Source organism: Lissotriton helveticus, chromosome 3_1 (genome assembly GCF_964261635.1).
Source record: "Lissotriton helveticus chromosome 3_1, aLisHel1.1, whole genome shotgun sequence".
Classification (NCBI taxonomy): Eukaryota; Metazoa; Chordata; class Amphibia; order Caudata; family Salamandridae; genus Lissotriton; species Lissotriton helveticus.
Genome location: NC_136061.1, coordinates 740407469 through 740425024, shown reverse-complemented (window position 1 = coordinate 740425024; position 17556 = coordinate 740407469). Strand labels below are relative to the sequence as shown.

Genomic DNA, 17556 nt, shown 5'->3' with positions numbered 1-17556 from the left:
AGCTATGTATATACTGATAGAGCAATAGTACCTTGTAACAGAATTGCTAGCAGTGCTTTGTAAATCTATCTAAACAGGGATTTCTTTTTGCTTAGAACATGTCTTCTTACTGTAACCCTTCTTAAGTAGAAAATGGTCGAGTGTGTAGCTGAACTCAATTCTATAACACTGGAAACAAAGTATATGTGTCTAGAATGTAAACTACTACATGGGGTTAATTAATAATATATGGTGTCAAGCCGCATAGGCCACCCTATCATTATATTTCTAGTTTCATAGAAAAAGTGGCTCTTCGTTCACAGTAGTTATGCTTCAATGCAACCAAACAGGGTTAGCTAAGAATAGTTGTGTATTAAGGCATTATTGAATTAAACAAAATTATACTTATTTAATTTAACTAACTTATTCCTGTTTGTATTTTTCGTTGGTAACAGGGCGTTATCTGGAAGACATGGTAAGCAGCACGTGTTTGAGTGTGCGATCATTTTCAGAAAACCATAATCTAATTTAATAGCATGTAATATGTTTGCATTTGTGATTTTAGCATGGCGCAGCGGTGCTTATGACTGGTAGGCGACAACAAATATGGATAAGCTCTACTATCTAAATTTCATATACACACGTCAGAGTGGTGGGTAGTTCCAGTGACCACAATTGCTTCTATTGTCCTGTCTGCAAGAAGCAGCATTTAATCTGGAGTTTAGGGTCAAGTGCAAGTATTTTTGATGCCTTATGTAAAGTAATGCTTGACCCTGCACTGACCTGAAAACTATATCATATTTGATATTCCAAGGGTCTGGTCGTCACTGCCTTGTTGATGGTACCTTCCAGTGGTACCTAGCCAGCAGACATTGCTCTGTAGTACTCTATGCATATGAAAAGTTTCAGTAAACATTTTTACATTGGGCTGTTGAAGGTCTTCTTCGGGTGCCCTTTGGTTGTCTTATATGGATATTTACGTTCAAGTTCTATAGTTCCTCTGACACCTTTTTACCTGGTAGCCATGAAGAGCTTGCTGCGTTTTTAAAACCCTTCTGGAGTTTAGTGTTGTTAACTCTCTATAGTAAACTTATTTGCTGGAACAGGAGATGTCGCCTGTGTGGTTCAGATGCAGCATTTACATAATATGTGGGGGAACTCCAGTGTTGTACATAATTAATGATTTTGTTACACATGAAAGCGATCTGAACATTTTCAAACTGCCACTCAACGGGGTGTAGCCTTTCAGGTATATAGGTTTCATGTTTGTGCATTTAAATTAGAATTCTTTCTCCCGGATAGATAGTGCAAACGTAATGCAAGGTATCAGAGCGCTTCACATGAGCACTAGTTGCGTTACAGAGGACACATTCTTTGTTTTTTTTTGTTAGTCAGGGGGAAGATTAAGGGCCATATGTATCAAAGCAAAATGGGTTCGCAAATGGCAAAATTCACAGAATTCTGGCGTTTGCGAACCCATTTTCGCTAAATGGTATGTATGAATAATTTTGGGTGCAAAATAAGGAATCGCTAAATTTGCCATTCCTTATTTTGCGATTGCATTTAAGGAATTGCAAATTTTGCGATTCCTTAAGTGCAATGTATCAAGGAAAAAAACATTCCAAAATGCCATTAAGGAATCGCAAATTACCACCAACTTCTAGTTGGTGGTAAGTTGCGATTTCTTTTAAAAAAGCATATCAAAAGGTGCCATGTGACGCTCATACATGCCCTTAGGGCATGTATGTGCGCCATATGCGCACACATGTCATTTTCAGTTGTGCAGCAGGGTGTTCTTGAGACACCCCTGCACCCTTGATAATATTCACATTTTGCGATTAGCAAATTGCGAATCGCAAATTTCCCCTTCATTCCTATGGGCCTCCTGGCCCATAGAAATGAATGGGAAATTATTCCTTAATTGCGATTAGCAATTTGCTAATCGCAATTTAGGAATTTTAAGGAATCGCTAAAAATAAGCGATTTCCTACATACATACCATTTTGCGATTTCTAAATAGCGATTCCTTAAAAATCGCTATTTAGGAATCGCAAAACGGATTGTTGATACACATGGCCCTAATCACAGGAAGTTGAGCGTCCCTGCCAAAATTCATACACAGTTCCCCAGCTTCTAGGTCGACCACTCTAAGCGTTAGGCCATATCCTCTCCCAATCGAAATTGCTCATGTTGAAATACAAAATATGGTTTCTAAATATTCCTCTTTTCGACTGTTCACCAAATACTCCTGCATATTACAACGCACAGGTCAAAGGAGAAGTTCAGAGAGATGTTCTTCATTCGTAATGCACCCTGTCCTTCTGAAATGTGTAGTTAAATTTTAAGATGTTGACAACACCCACAACAATTATTTGAATGACACCGAGTTCGCATTTTATCAAGGGGGGGAGGCTGCTGCTGAGCGAGGAGGTCATAGAAAATACAACTTCTGGCCACTTTATAGGTAGGATTTGCGAATCCAGACCAGAAGACTTTGACAAAGTGGCCTGGTCAAGTGATATTGCTATTGAATTTCACTTCTCAGAGGGTGCTTGATTTTTTCACAAGAGGCCTACTGTCGAAACCTCATTTATTGTTTTTTTATTCGGAGAATAGGACTTTGAGTTCATATCCCTTAAAGTCTAGCTTGATGATATTACAGTGACTGGGCAGAGTGTCTGTTGTGCTGTAGCAATTACTAGACACTCTTTGATGCATCCGTCTCACATTATTACAATGGAGGGTGTTTGGGTGTGCCAGAATTTGCACCTTTTGTCTTTATTCCCATCATTCCAAACTCTTGCCATTCCGTAGTGCACCACATGTTTAACTTCTGTGTATTGGGTGATGGTAGATTTTTTGAGCATTTACTGTATTACAAGGTATCTCTCAATTTCTTTAAATCTGTTACCTGCGCTAAAACTACCTGGCTAATAAGGCATTAACGTTTACCACACAGGTAAACATGATTACTCTCATTCCAAGTCTAGTTGAAATAGATTAGGGTGGAAAGGAGAGTTTCCATTCAGATTAGTACTACAAGGAATGTGCTCATTTTACATGTATTACCGGAACTGATTTTTGAATGAAATCGCACAAGGTCAATTCTGGTAGTATTTGTTCTAGTGATATGGCCCAGAATATGAGAATTGCCGGCCGAAATCTGTTCAGAATGACCAGTTTTTAACAGAAATATTAAAATGTCAAAGTAATTTTGCATCTCAGAATTCGTGCTTTCCACTGAATCAATCAATTGTTTAAGGTGCAAAATTACTGCACTAGAGTTAGTGCTGCATTCAGACTGAGGGCCACATGTTTCAACTACAAATATTTAAATGGACAGATGAAGTCATTTTTTCATCTTGTGTGACAGCTTAATATTTTATGTAAACAAAAATCTCCAGCTTTTAGTATGGAATGGTTAGGGCTGTAAAATGCTTAATGTACTGCCCTTCTGCTGTATTGACTGTCGATAAAAGTAGGACATGCCAATTTATCATATGCACTTTTTGCACAGCCTACATGGGCTTTTGCACGTGGTAAATTGTAAATACAGTGGTATCTGCTTTGCCCTTATGCTCCCTTATAGCCTTAGCACACTGGGTGATGTAAACTCTTTACTTTAAATTATCCCTTTAGTATTAAAGTCGGTATTTGCATTCTGTCTAGGAGCACATGTGTACTACCCTACAGTTCTGCCTCTGGAATCTTTCCATCTGGCAAATTATAGGAGTATTCTGGTAAACGCCAGGTTAAAACTGCTGATATTTAACAGAGAAAAATACCTGGTAAATATCAGGATATGCAGATTTTTGTGCAATGTTCTAGTGGTCAGTGTCCGTATTCCAAGATAGCTCCTGTATGTGCCTCTAACCAAATCTGTGAAGCTATCCACAATGAGGCACTGTTTTATTAGCAACAGAGTCCATCCGCATCTAGTCACCATGGGATATGCAGACTGCAAATGACAGCAAACAGAACATGATGATTGCCAGAGCTAGGTAGAAGAGGCGTTAGAGCTCGAAAGCACAGAATCAGCCAAGACACTGTAGAGCCGAGGAGCATCAAGTGGAAAGTGAGACTCTGGGGCAGCTAACTTATCCTGGAACAGTGCAGAGGAAAATGTGACCACTAGTCAAAACACAGCATAAGAGAGCTGCAATTGGAAAGCTAATGATTTGGAGCAAGTAAGGAGTAGGGAGGGGCAAATAATGTTGAAGTATTTGTACCAGAGTGAGAGTCAGAAAAAGGAAGACAGCTAGGGGATGCAGAGTAATATGGGAACAGAAAACACCAGAAGCTCATAACAAAAGAATCCTGCTTCACTACAAGTTTGTAAATGTGGCACAGACAATTGACTAATGGGATTACCATGCCTCATATACAAGTCCAAATGCTTACATAAATGCGCTTAAGGATGCAACTAAGGAAAAAGACATCAATGGGTGTTGATTTTAAAGTGGTGATATGGCTTCAGGCAGTATCTCCATGGCTCCTGGAGAAAGAGGAAAAGGAATTAAGTAGTTCAACTTCATTGTCGTCCTTGCATTCTTCCTGACGTGGTGTGGGTTCTCTCATATTGGAATATTTAAAGGAACTCCACCCCTTCTCCTCCTTGCAACTCTTATTGGAGGAATGGGAAAATGGACACATCTTCGAACAGGTAACTTTTTTCAGTTTCTGGGAGTGTGTACTTTTTCTCCTACCTCTTTAAAAAGAAGTCCTACCCTTTTTCGCACAGTATGCAGTCCTAACATGACCACGTTTGTGTGCAAGTTAACTCTGCCTTGCTAAGGGTCAGTGGTGGTCCATCCAGGTGAGCGTGGTGGGGCGGTGCAGGGGCGGGCTGGAATAGAAAAAAAAAAAAAATCCATTTCGGACGTCACTCGACATTGCCCCGCCCACCCCACCACGCTTATCTACACGGACCGCTGCTGCTAATGGTACTGCCATTATGTTGCCCATGCCATGAGAGGGATAGAAGCAGAGCTCCCTGGGTCTGCCAGCTGATTCGGACCCAACCAGGATCACTACACATGTAAATGTAAATGTAAATGTATTTCGATTTATATAGCGCACTAATCACCCAGGGGTCTCAAGGCGCTTGCTTAGGGAACCCGTCCTGGTATTCCCCTGTGAGATACCCCGGCAGGGTATTCACAAGGTGAAAGCCAGGCATCCCGCCGCGAGGGGCCGTAGTGGAGATTAAGCAAGCTATTGCCCAGAGTCGCAGAGTGTGACCCCTGAGTCGAGTAGGCACCGGAGCGAGAATTGTCGAGTCCGTGGAATTTTTGAGCCCGAGACCCGCCGAGGCGGGGAATCGAACCTTGGTCCACGGCTGATCTCAGCTTCCGGGTCTGCCGCCTCTAACCACTGAGCCACGCTTCTCCACAGGCCTCTGCAGCTGCTGAGGTGCCCCAATTTAGCCCAAGGCCAATGATGATCTGTGAGATATGGGACACTCAGAGGCCCCTCTTGACAATTTTTAGGGGGGCCCATCATTTTGAGTTACGCTACTGGACCCAATTAGGCTTTGTGGTGGAACATGTCCAGTGAGGCTCTCCTCTTGAGATGTTTATGCCCACAGCCGGCGACATAAAAGAGTGGAGTTCCATGAGGAATATCATTGACACCCTTGACCCTCCCATAGATGCATGTACAAGATTAATTTAAATAAAAAGTTTAAAAAAATGTTTTCCCATGTTTTCAATTTAAAGAGTATTATTTTTTAGGTTTCGCCTCGCGATCCGCTGCGCAGCAGCGTTCACGCAGGCGAAAAACCTTTGTTTACAAGTAGGAGGCTTTGTCCCGCCACTCTGTCCCATTAGCTAGCTCCATAAATGGAGGCTAGCCATTGGAACAGAGATCCGTCACTCATTCCCCGAGCAGATTTGTGGGCGTTCCCGCGATTTTTACTCATCCCGCCCATTTTCGTGCGTCATTGCGGCGGTGGGCGGATGTTATTTTTTTTTTTTGGTCTCGGCATGTTTTGGTCTTTTTCGAAGTGTCCTTTGCAGGAGTGGGCTGCGCGATTGAAGTTGCCAGGAAGTACTTTGTATTTGCGATCAGGTAAGCAGCATTTTGTTTATAATTTTCTTTTCACTTTGTACGTCTACCCCGTCTCATGTCGTCTTCCTGTGTGTTTTACGTGTTTGCGTGTCTCCCGGTCCCGTGTGGTCCTATCCTGCCCCCCTCCCGCTGTCCGTGTCTTTCAGGAGCTGCTTGTTCCATCTGTTTCCTCTGAAGCCACCCGTCGTCTATGGGGCTGAACTCCATGTTGGCGTTGGGCGCAGTCCTTGCCTCCTCCGGCTGGTGGTTACGGTCCTACACTTCCACTTGTTCCCCTCTTTTGTGTCTCCCCCTTATATTTCTTCTGCCCTGGACGGTTACACCCTTCCCGGTTTATCCGGGGCTTCCACTGGTGCCCCCCCCCCCCCTCCGGCTTCGCTCCCTGGTGAGTCCGGTCCTCCGCGATGGCAAGGAAGAGGGTGGGGCAAAATGAGGGGAGGAAAATAGGACGAACACAGAGACGGAGCAGGGGGTTTAAATTTAGAAGCGGCAGCTCTCCCGCTGCCCTGTCAGAGTTCCTGAGACAGCTAAAGAGCTGGAAGCAGCAGCTGTTGTGGCCCAACTTATTCCGAGGCCAAGAACGGCAGGACGAGGGCCGGGTGCCGGGTTACACTTACTGGAGCGCTAAAGAATCAAACAACACCTGCAGGGCGGGCCGGGGACAGGCACCCGCATGGCTTTTTGTGAACTGAATTTATGACGCCATATCACCGGGGCCACCCTTGCTAGCCCGGGTTAACTCCTTTCTTCTCTTTTAGTGTCGGCCTGTACTTTAACCTAGCAGAGTTTCTTGAACAGAACAAAGACTACATCTCCCAGAATGCATAGTTTGCAGAAATGGAACCACGGCCTCGTTTAATGGTGGTGTTGCTACCTTTAGCATTGCAGCCTCTGTCTTGCGCATTCCATAGTGTGTAGTGTATGGCCTGCATGCACTGATCAATTATTTGATGCACAGGAGACTAGGTACAGGCATTCAAAGTGCTCTTGGCTAAGAAGTAAAATGTCACACCTTGGTGGGCAAAGGTGGTCTGTTTGTTTTTGTGTCTTCACAAACTTTAGGTACTACTTCTCTTTGTCTCATTCGCACATATTTTTACTTAGGAGGACTAATTAACAACATTGTATTCTTTACCTGGGCAATGTTATTGTGAATAGAAACGCTCTAAAAAATGCAAACTTCTAAAGAAAAAAATTGCAAACACTTGACATTGAGGGTAGTATTGTAGAGATAAAAAGCACATGCTTTCTGGCTCGGGTGGGTTCCATGAGAATACATGTTATTTCGATATGTGGAGAGAATTATCGCAATGTAGAAAATTACTTTTCCTGTGAAAAGTGAACCTTTGCAACCTTCACGATAGGCATACGGAGTGAACTTTGCAAAACTTCTCTGGCAGGTATAACTGCACGGCCGCTAACACGGGCACTTTAATTTGTGCGTTTTGTTGTCAGAGAAACAATCCAGTCTCCCACAGCTGTTTACTTCATCCTCTGTCTTGTGAGCTATTTAACTATCCATTGCCCCTGCGGTGCCAAACAAGAAGGCATCAAAATACAACTACCAGAATGAGTTTAAAAGTCGGGACTGTCTGAGCTCAACCACATGACCATACAACTTTAGTTCAGAATTTACATATGTTTGGAGGCTTAAACGGGACGCTTCTGCAAGGTCTATTTTTGTTTCCCAGCAGATACCGAAGTATACCACCACCCAATATACAAACTCACCCAATAAAAGGACACCACTTGGGAGGATAATGGAGCAGAAAAGAGTTCAGGGCAGTGTGTCAAGAATATTTGTTTTTGTAGTTTTGTAAAGAGGTGCTGCTCACGCTGAAGAGCAGGTGGGCCGAGGGAGGTCTGACAGGTGCAGAAGGACAGGGCGAGGACAGATCTGAGCACCCTCAGTGTTATATTTTTAAAAGAGCATGAATAAAAGTACAACTCGCGCGATATAAATCAAAACCCGAAAGTACGACACTAGGGAAGAGAGAAGAACATGACAACGCCACTCGTTTCCCCCTTTGTATTGCTAAAATATGACCGGTGTCACATGGCGTAAGAATGCAGGCACGCGCAGAGCAAATAACACCCACACGCAGGCCAACCGCCAACCCCAAACAAAAACGCGAGAAAAAGTAGCGCAGGCTTCACTCTTGCAGATGGTGGACTACAGTGGACGATTGCCTCTGTGGGTCGGGGAGCAGGCCATACGTGTCGCAGCATGACGGAAGTGTCAATTTGTGAGCAGGCATGGATAAGAAAACAAGGACTGCAGGCATGGAGGCGAAGGGGTGTTATTTTCAGTTTAAATAATATGTGATTTTTAAAAACACATTTTGCAATTGAAACAATAATGCTCACATTTGCGAGAGATTAAGCTAATGGCAATGTAAATAACTATGCCATTTATTTATCTGTTTTCAAAACCAACACATAAATACAAATTTTGTCATTTACAATGCCAATAGCTCTAACTTTTCCAAAGGCGAAACCATTGCATTGTAAATGCTTGTTACATCTAGCAGCTAGGTGGCGCAGCTTTAGAGGGGCTTAAAGTCATTGGTGCTCCCAAATTCTTGTTGTGACAGTCTGAGCAAAGAAACACCAATTCATTGTTGTTGTGCGTACATCTCTGGAGTTTGAGTACTGTGTTTTCTTCACATGGGGCAGAACACTGCAGCTCACTACTTCTTACTGGTAGGGTCAGACCATCGAGTCTGCTCATGCACGTTTAGGCCTCTACTAAATACACTTAGAATTTGCGTGGAAGGCACATCAGTCCAGGAGGAGTATGTAAAAATAATTGTACTTCTATCATTTTATGTCCATGCAACATACCATCGTTAAGGAGGAAGTGTATAGGTTGATGGTATCTCTTCTAATGATGATGTACATATATTTATTTTATGCAATGCATACTTGTGTGTTTTAAGTGTTTATCGAAGTTATCTAAAACAGCAGTAGTTCATTGGATTAGGTGACCGAATATTTATCCACTTTAAAAGAATTAAACTAATACAAAAATATTATCTTTGAATGCAGAGCGGGATGCTTTCGATACTCTTTTCGATCATGCTCCAGACAAGCTGAACGTTGTGAAAAAGGTTAGAATTTCTTTATTTGAAAATGCAAGTGTGGCGTGAAATGGTTTTTCTCTGTTTTAGGTTTAAATGTTAACAGTGGTGTGTTTGGATTTAGTCACCACCCCTTCAAATAAGGATTATTAATATTGAACAAACCTTACAGACAGGCGTTTGACTTTGGATAATCTGAATTTTTCATAGCCATTGATGTAAACTAGTAAATATTGTGGGAACTACTATTATTTATTTTCTCTTTCTGATCACTACGCCCATAAGCACTTCAATAATCACTGCTCTTTGCACCCTTTTTGGAGCAACCAGGATGTAAGAAACTCCATAAAAGATGTATATGCTACAAATGATTTTGAAATATAATATTTGTTTTACTATTTGAAAAAGCGTTAAGTGTGATCTGTTTAAAGTGCTTTCTCGCTCGCCTACATTGCACATTAAATATTGCATTTCTTTTTGAGTAATTGCCAAAAGGACCACATTGTTATATTTTCTATACCCTGTGTTGACAGCAGCTGAGTGTGCAAAGCCACAATCGTGAGCTAAATCTCATAGACATCACAGTGCATGTAAAACAGACCCGAAGTATTTGAATGGCTTCTTGGTGGGGTATGAATGCATATTTTACTTTGCAAACACTTTTTTTGTGGATTGGGAGTGTCCTTGGGACATGTGAATGCATTTGTGATTCATGGAGCCAACCCCAGTAACAGTTACCTTCATAGAACATGCTCTGACTGAATATATCCAAATTATGTTCATGTTCAAGTACAATGGATATTGAAAAATATAGCTGACTCTTAAAATGGTGGTCCATGCAAGTTGTCTACGGCTGTTTAATCCCTTTCTAGAGCTGCAGTGCTCTTCTAAATGCATGTGTAGGGCCTGCTTGTTAGAAAAATTCCTTCTGCCTAAACTGTATGATTTAAGGGAGCTGAGGCAATTGAATTCCTTAAAATACCTGGCAGCATTTTCCCCATTCACAGCATTTAATGCCTCACTTGTATTGCAAAATTAAATATGTTTTTAAGTTTAGTAATCACAGATGTTTTTCCAGAGTGAGAATCATCCCTTGTACTAAGGATAAATACACCCAAATTTTATTGAAAACGAGGAAACGTCATTGCATTATAAACAAATATCATAGATTTAAAGCTAACTGTGTTTACAATAAATGCATTTATTATTTTTCAGACATTAATTACATTTGTGAACAAGCATCTAAATAAACTGAATTTGGAAGTCACAGAATTGGAAACCCAGGTAAGATATTGAAAAAAACGAAAAATATTGGTTTTAATATCAAACAGCCATTTCGATAATACAGAAAAGCATTCAACAAAGACAGAACATGGAGATCTAGATAAGGTTGATACATCGGCCTGTGGTACCTACTTTGTTTCCAAAATACACCAATAAGAGCTCCTGAATAGAGGAGAATGCCAAAAGATTTGGAGAAAAAAGGGCTTCAACTGAATAACGCTTATCGCCATTCAATAGCCTGGCATAAATATTGAGACAGCAAACGTGCTCTTAATATTACTGTGATGACAGTGAAACATTTATTGCTGAGGCTCAGACTCCATGTTTAAAAATACTATGAACTCAATTCACAGCTGCACCTATAGATTTATGCCTATGTGCAGGTGTAGATTTACTACTTTTTGGCATTCAACAACTTTCCCAGCAGCACACCTAGAAAGCTTCACCAGCCGTTGGTTTCTAGGTATACTTCTCCGAGGGTTCTGTGACTAATCCCAAGGACTCCTTTTACTCCTTAATTGCATTCTCCATATAGAAGCCATCTCCACAGGGGCAACATATCCCCTGTGCAAATGCAACCTTTCTTTCCTCCACGGGGAAGCATTTTCATGATGGATAAAGTTCTTCCCTATGTCACCAAGAAATGTCGGGGTGATCTATTCTCCTTCGCACCTTGGAAGGGGAGTTCCTGTGGCACTCGGTTGGAGAAAATCTCTTACCATATGTAGGGTGGAAAGAAGTCAGAATGCCTATAAATGTCCATGTTTCTGGATGCTCCCAATTTTCAAATGCACACAACACATTGGAGCACGCCCTACTACCTTTTGAGTGGGATTTAGAAGTGTGGATTTCACTGCACTCATGGCAGTGAAATCAGGCACGTAAATTGATTATGCTCACCAGCACTCCCTTTGTGCATTCCTGGCCAGTATAAAAAAAATGTAATTTGGTCATAACTTATGTCTGTGACTAAATTTAACATTGGGCCCTATACCATCACCCTTTAAGCTTCCTAAATTCCTTTTTGACAACATACTTGATTGAGCTAAAGAATCATCAACAGAAGGTCTTCCAATTCTTAGAAATGGAAATATGTTGATTTTGTAAACATCACAGAGGAGGATGTGTGTTTCAATATAGTGTCCATGTAGAATTTATTCTGAAAGGCATTTATTACTTTGTTATCTTTGCTGATTGGCAAGATCTTCTTTTTTGATTTGCCGACACAAACAGATTCTAGATGCGATTCAAAATAAGTTGTACGTAATGATCATTCCATTGTCTCTTACACAGTGGTCTCTATACTGTTTGCTTGTCACTCAGCATCTCAGAGAATACTCTTTTATTGTTTACTCTCAAGAAACTACAGTTCTTACCAAACGAATCTGGGTCTGTGACTGCCAGGCTCACACAGCAGGGCAATCGTATGGGTTTCCCCGATTCCATATTATGCTGCATGGAAGTAATCAATGCCATACTCTTATAACACCTAAGTGGAACGTTCTTGGATGAAAGTGTCATCTGCATCTGCAAATAATAGTTCCTGACTTACAGAATACGGTGAAGATAATTTAGATTTTCGGGACTATGTTAAAATGTAGATTCTGTTAAGGACCTGTGTGCGGAAAATGCCTAGGCAGTCAGAGGATTTCAAATAAAATAAACAAGTGAGGAAACCAAGTCAAGGACAATTGGAAAGCTGTAGGGGTGATATAAACTCATCAAGTTTTAATAAAAACACATATATAATTAATTAATAAACAAATACAATATTCGATGAAAATAACAGCTAAATAACACAATGCTAAAAATTCACAACCAAGGAGTTACATTAAAAACAATGACCATATCAATGTATAACAGGAACACCGATCATGGGGGTGTCCACCGAATTAATAATACAGTACTCGACGCGCGTTTCGGCGACTTAACGCCTTCTTCAGGAGCCACAAAACAATTTCACACGGACCAGGGATTTGCTCGGTCAATGCTCAAAAGTAGAATTATGTAAGGACCAAATCGAATCTGCAAAGTGATATCTCTGAGCCTGGATATTTCTTGTATGGTGCTGCCGAGGGCGATATTCACGACGTAAGACAGAAATGATAAAAATCCGTGGGATTGTAACGTGCGAGTCGGTTAAAACTGGTGAAAGTTGGTCAAGCTTGGCAGCCGGAGGTCAAACCTGATAGTGGCCGAAAGTACCCAGTTACTGTGTACTATATAGCGTAAATGATGCGGCTATACAGATGTCGGGTTCGATCCCGTTTGACCAAATACACACTTCAAGTGCAATTTAAAATGTCAGGGTCCGTTATGGAATGTCGGACCTGACGACGGCACGATATGCCCGGTGTCTGCGCACTCAGAGGGACGAATGATGCGGCTTGTCTGGATGTCGGATGATGATTCTGTTAAGGATACAGAGGGGATTATTAAGCATTCTCTTTTCTTCACTACTCTATAGCCACATCAATAAACTATAGGCCATATTATGAACTAGATATAGCTCCTAACAGTGTCAGCCACATTTCAGTGTGCTGAGCACCCTTCATGGTCGCTAGAACAAACGTTGATTCCTGCATCCACCAGGAGAGTCACATGCAGCCATAAGGCCTTCTAACATCTACACTTTCTGCATCATTGATGGTTGTAGTCATCAGGCTTTGCTCCTATTTTGACTAACAGGATTTCAATGTTTCTCCTCTTGTAGCCTGTTTAGGTCTGCCCTGGTCTCTGCATGCCTCTGCCAGGCCCACATGATGGGTCCCTGGCTTCTGCCACCCAATTTGGAATTTAAGGCTGTTCTGATTAGTTCTTTCTATGTAGATGTTTACTGGGGAGCTATTATGCTTTTCAGCGGCTGCTAATATGGTCTTGGGCTTGAGTCCTGATGATGATCCTGGTATTTCTTGAGGATCTAAATGCTACCGACTGATTATACCACTGACACCTTTTGAATATATGATTTGGTAGAACGGGTTGTTTTCTTGTTATTTTGACACACAAGAAAAACATGTTTATCACATGCGTGTGTCACTTATCAAGGAGCATCAAGCATGGGGCTCTGCACTCATACTCACTGCGCTGTTTTTTTTACTTTAATTGTTTAATTGATTAAAATTGTCATTTGATATGACCTATGTTCCTTGTTCTACCTTTTGCATCATTATCCTATCACATCTAATGCATGAACATCCAATATTATTTTACATGAGATCAGACAAAATAACATTGCTAATTTCCACAACAGTTCTTTCAGGGGTAACAAATAATTATCTGGACAAATCATGCACATCAGAAATACTCTGTTCACATTCTGCAGGGCCGAATAGCTAGACTGAGACGGACCCTGCTGGCATATCCCAATCTTCAACTTGCAACTCAAGGGATATTACCATCTACATACTCTTCTCCAGCTCAAATACCTAATCACTAGGTGTTTAGCTTTTGGTACTCCTTTTTGTTTTCCTTAGAAATAAAATTAAACACATGTATTATAGATGCTAATGTGGGATCCTAATATCCTTCCATCTTATTTCATCTTGCCCAGCCGTTTTCACGTAATTTTTCTGGTTTTGGGTGCCCAAGACTCCCTAGGGAGTTTGAGAGTTTGTTTCCAAAGGCCTGTCTTACCACACTTATCACAAACGTTTTCTAGACTATCTTACAGTAAAGGATGACCCCTCCCCTCTGGATTTGTGAGAACCTGAAGATGTTAGGGAAGAAGGGAATAGGATGTTCCATGGACCACTCAAGAAGGTTTGGGTACCATGCTTGCACTGCCCATCCTGCTGCAATCTTAATCTGACACTTTTCTCCTGACATGTGCCAGCAATCTCCAAGTGGCACAAATGATTAATTCACCTGGCATCCCCACTTTTGCACGAACCCATCTCTTCCCATCTCCTTCCATCTAGTGTCAAGCTATGAAATTCAACCATTTGTTGATTTAACTATGTGTGAACAGGTCTGCCTGATGAACTCAACACAATTTCTGTAACCCACCACTATTTGTGCATCCATTTGGCCAGCTCTGAGAAATGCCGGGACTACCACTCCACCAGTTGGATGCTCAAGTCTGACCAATGTTCTCTATCACATAAAACCTCTGGTACAGAAAAAATTGCCAAAACCAACAACAATCTGGATCTGGTCCCACCTCTGCATCACATACCACAGAAATGCTATAATTTCATTGTGATACACAACAGTGTATTTTGTCTCTTATTATTTGAACATCCTGACAGAAACCGGTTCACGCAGAAGCTCAAAAATGTGTTCTGCAAGGTTGACTCTGCTCAGACCACCAGGCCCATGTCAATGTTTTGACATAACAGACCCCCCTACCTTGCCAGCTGACATCTGATTCTATCACCCGATCTGGTGCAGAACCAAAAAAGACTTGATCATTCCAAGCCTCCATGTAATTGAGCCACCATTCTAGTTCTGCTCTGGCGTCCTTCGATCACGAAACCTGACTTATATATGTCAACCCCATGACATAAATGCTCCGCAGATACTGTAGAACCCTGTAATGCAGGAGGCCTGGAAAGACAGGCTCACTACTCTTGCCAAATAATGTAAGGAAATCTGCATCTTTATCAATGTTTTCCAAATCTCCTGCTTGATGTTCTGAATTTTCAAGGTGTGCAGTTTCAATAGTGATGTCACTGAATCTATTGTAAAGATTAGAAACTCTATTTTATGGGTTAAATCCAAAACCGATTTGTCCCTATTCATGACAAACTCTAGATTTTGATTTTGAAGCAGTATTTCTACGAAGTTGAATTGTTGCGACCCTACATCCTTAAAGAGATGGTATTGTCTGGATATATTATTAGATGACCTCTTTAAGACCCTTGGAAGGCAGCCACTGATTTCAGGATCAGTAATGAAGAAACACATTAAGAAGTGGCCCATTTATTCATTCTCCATCGAACATTTCATGTTTTATGGGGATGCAGTAGCACCTACTACAGCCACAGTTCGAGCACCACTGCCCATCCTTGCCAGAACGACCTTGATTGAAACTGTAGACTTGATGCGGAAAATGCATAAAAACACAAGCAATTACTTTCGCACGCAATACTTTATTCTGAACTTCTAATGAATTAACAAAGCGCACATAAAATAGGTAGAAAATGCTACCATAAATGTTTGTAGTGACCAGAAAGAAAAGTGAAAGCTGAAATGACAGAATGCGATGTCTGTTTTGGTGTTTGATTATTTATGGGAATTTCTGTATATCTAAAACTCTGCAATTGGAAGTTATGCATAACGTTATCTGAAATCTTATGTTGTTGATATGAAGTAGTGAAGACAAATATAAGCAAAATAGGAGTCTTCGTATCTTGACATATAATTCTACTTCTGGCATGACAGATTTATCATTTTATTGACAGATTTTTAGCAGTTGCTCCTCAATTTACGCTCTTGCCTTTTAAATCTATTAAAAAAAAGCATGAATGTGAACCAATCTATGCCGCTTCTGTCATTTAACTTTACTTTCTGTTTATTTATAGTTGTGTTGTTCCCCTCACCCAAGATGGATGACCGGGTTCTCGTTGTTTGATGTTATGTTTATCAGACCAGCATTCACAAGCTCTTGTGTAGTTCTGTTGTAGCCAGTGTAGATCAGTTGATCTTTGATCTCTAGCCTGTGCTTTTCTCTGCTTCATGTCAAGTTAGAGAGCTCTTTTGCTCTTTCCCCTAGGTACTTGTTCATTCCTCTACTGAACACAGATATGTCATGTTACTAAATTTCTATAGCGTTACAACTCACTCTCAAAGGAGTATCCCGACACTCAAGGTAACGCTGCAAAAGGAAGATGAAAGGCAAATTCACTAAAGAAAATCTTAAAATAATCATGTTTCTAAGAGTTTCTTAAAAATTACAAAATTTGGACACAAACAAATCTCTATGGGTAATTAGTTCCAGCAATGTGGGGCCTAATAGGAAACTGAACAACCGCCATTTTTGGTCATTTGAATGCGATGAGATAATGGCAACACTGTATAGAAGATCTAAGACATCTTCCTAGATGATAAAAACATACTCTAGATCGGAGAAATATGGGGCCTTCCATATACAAATGTTGATGGACATGGCAGATAAGTTTAAAGATGCCACGTTTCTTGATAGGTAACCAGTGCAGCAATCTTAAAGATTCTGAAGAAGAGCCATAAACAAGATTGCACACTAGTTGAGCTGCCGTATTCTGAATCGCCTCCAATCTGGCCAAAAGCACCTCCTTAACCCCTTCGCTGCTAGGCCTTTTCCCCCCCTGGCTAAGCCTTTTTTTGACTATTTGGGGTAGTGTGCGCTTAGGCCCCTGTAACTTTTTGACCACATAAGGTATCCACGCCAATTTTGCGGCCTTTTCTTCCAATATCATGGGGATTCTAAAGGTATCCAGGGTTTGTGGATTTCCTTGGAGGAGTCCCAGAAATTAGCCAAAATACTGTAAAATGTTTGTTTTTTCAGAAAAATGGGAAAAACGGGCTACAAATGAAAGCCACTGGGGTTTTCCCTGCAAATGTTATCAAAGAAGGGTTTGTGGGGCTGAAATCACCATTTCCCCAGCTTTTAGGGATTGACAGTCTTTTGTCAGAGAACCAACATTTTTCACACAGCTTTGGCATTTTTCTGGGACATAGCCTATTTTTGCTATTTTTAGTGCTTTCAACCTCCCTCCAGTTAATGGTAAAAATAAGTTTGAAAGCAATAATGGATCCTGGAAAGCTATACATTTTAGAGAAGTAGAATTCAGAAAGAGGTCATTTGTCTAAATCCGTGAAGGTTTCATTATAGAAACTAACAGTTAAATATTGGAAAAATTGAAAATTAGTTGAAAAAAACAGCCTTTTGTGTCAACGTTTTCACCTTTAACTTCTTGTAATTATGACAGCTCTTTGAAAGCAAAATACTGTTACATCTGCTGAACCTTCCTGGTTGTGGGGATATATAGGACCTGTAGGTTCACCAAGAACCCGACGAACCCAGAGCCAAAAACTGAGCAGCAACTTGCAATGGTATTTTATTATGTACCGGGTATAGAGCAATTATTCTGGAAAATAAATACCTAGAAAAATCGATATGAAAGACACCCATGTATTTCTGAAATGGGTACCAATTATAGAG

The 17556-nt window shown here is 41.0% G+C and overlaps 1 protein-coding gene across 1 annotated transcript in view; it reads left to right on the top strand.

The window, feature by feature from the left end:
* Positions 1–17556, top strand: part of PARVA (parvin alpha) — a 267872-nt gene that overhangs the window by 190718 nt on the left and 59598 nt on the right. The window contains exons 8-10 of the mRNA XM_078680922.1: positions 435–454; positions 9097–9158; positions 10344–10412. Of these exons, the coding sequence (XP_078537048.1) occupies positions 435–454; positions 9097–9158; positions 10344–10412 (151 nt within the window). The remainder of the gene's footprint in view (positions 1–434; positions 455–9096; positions 9159–10343; positions 10413–17556) is intronic.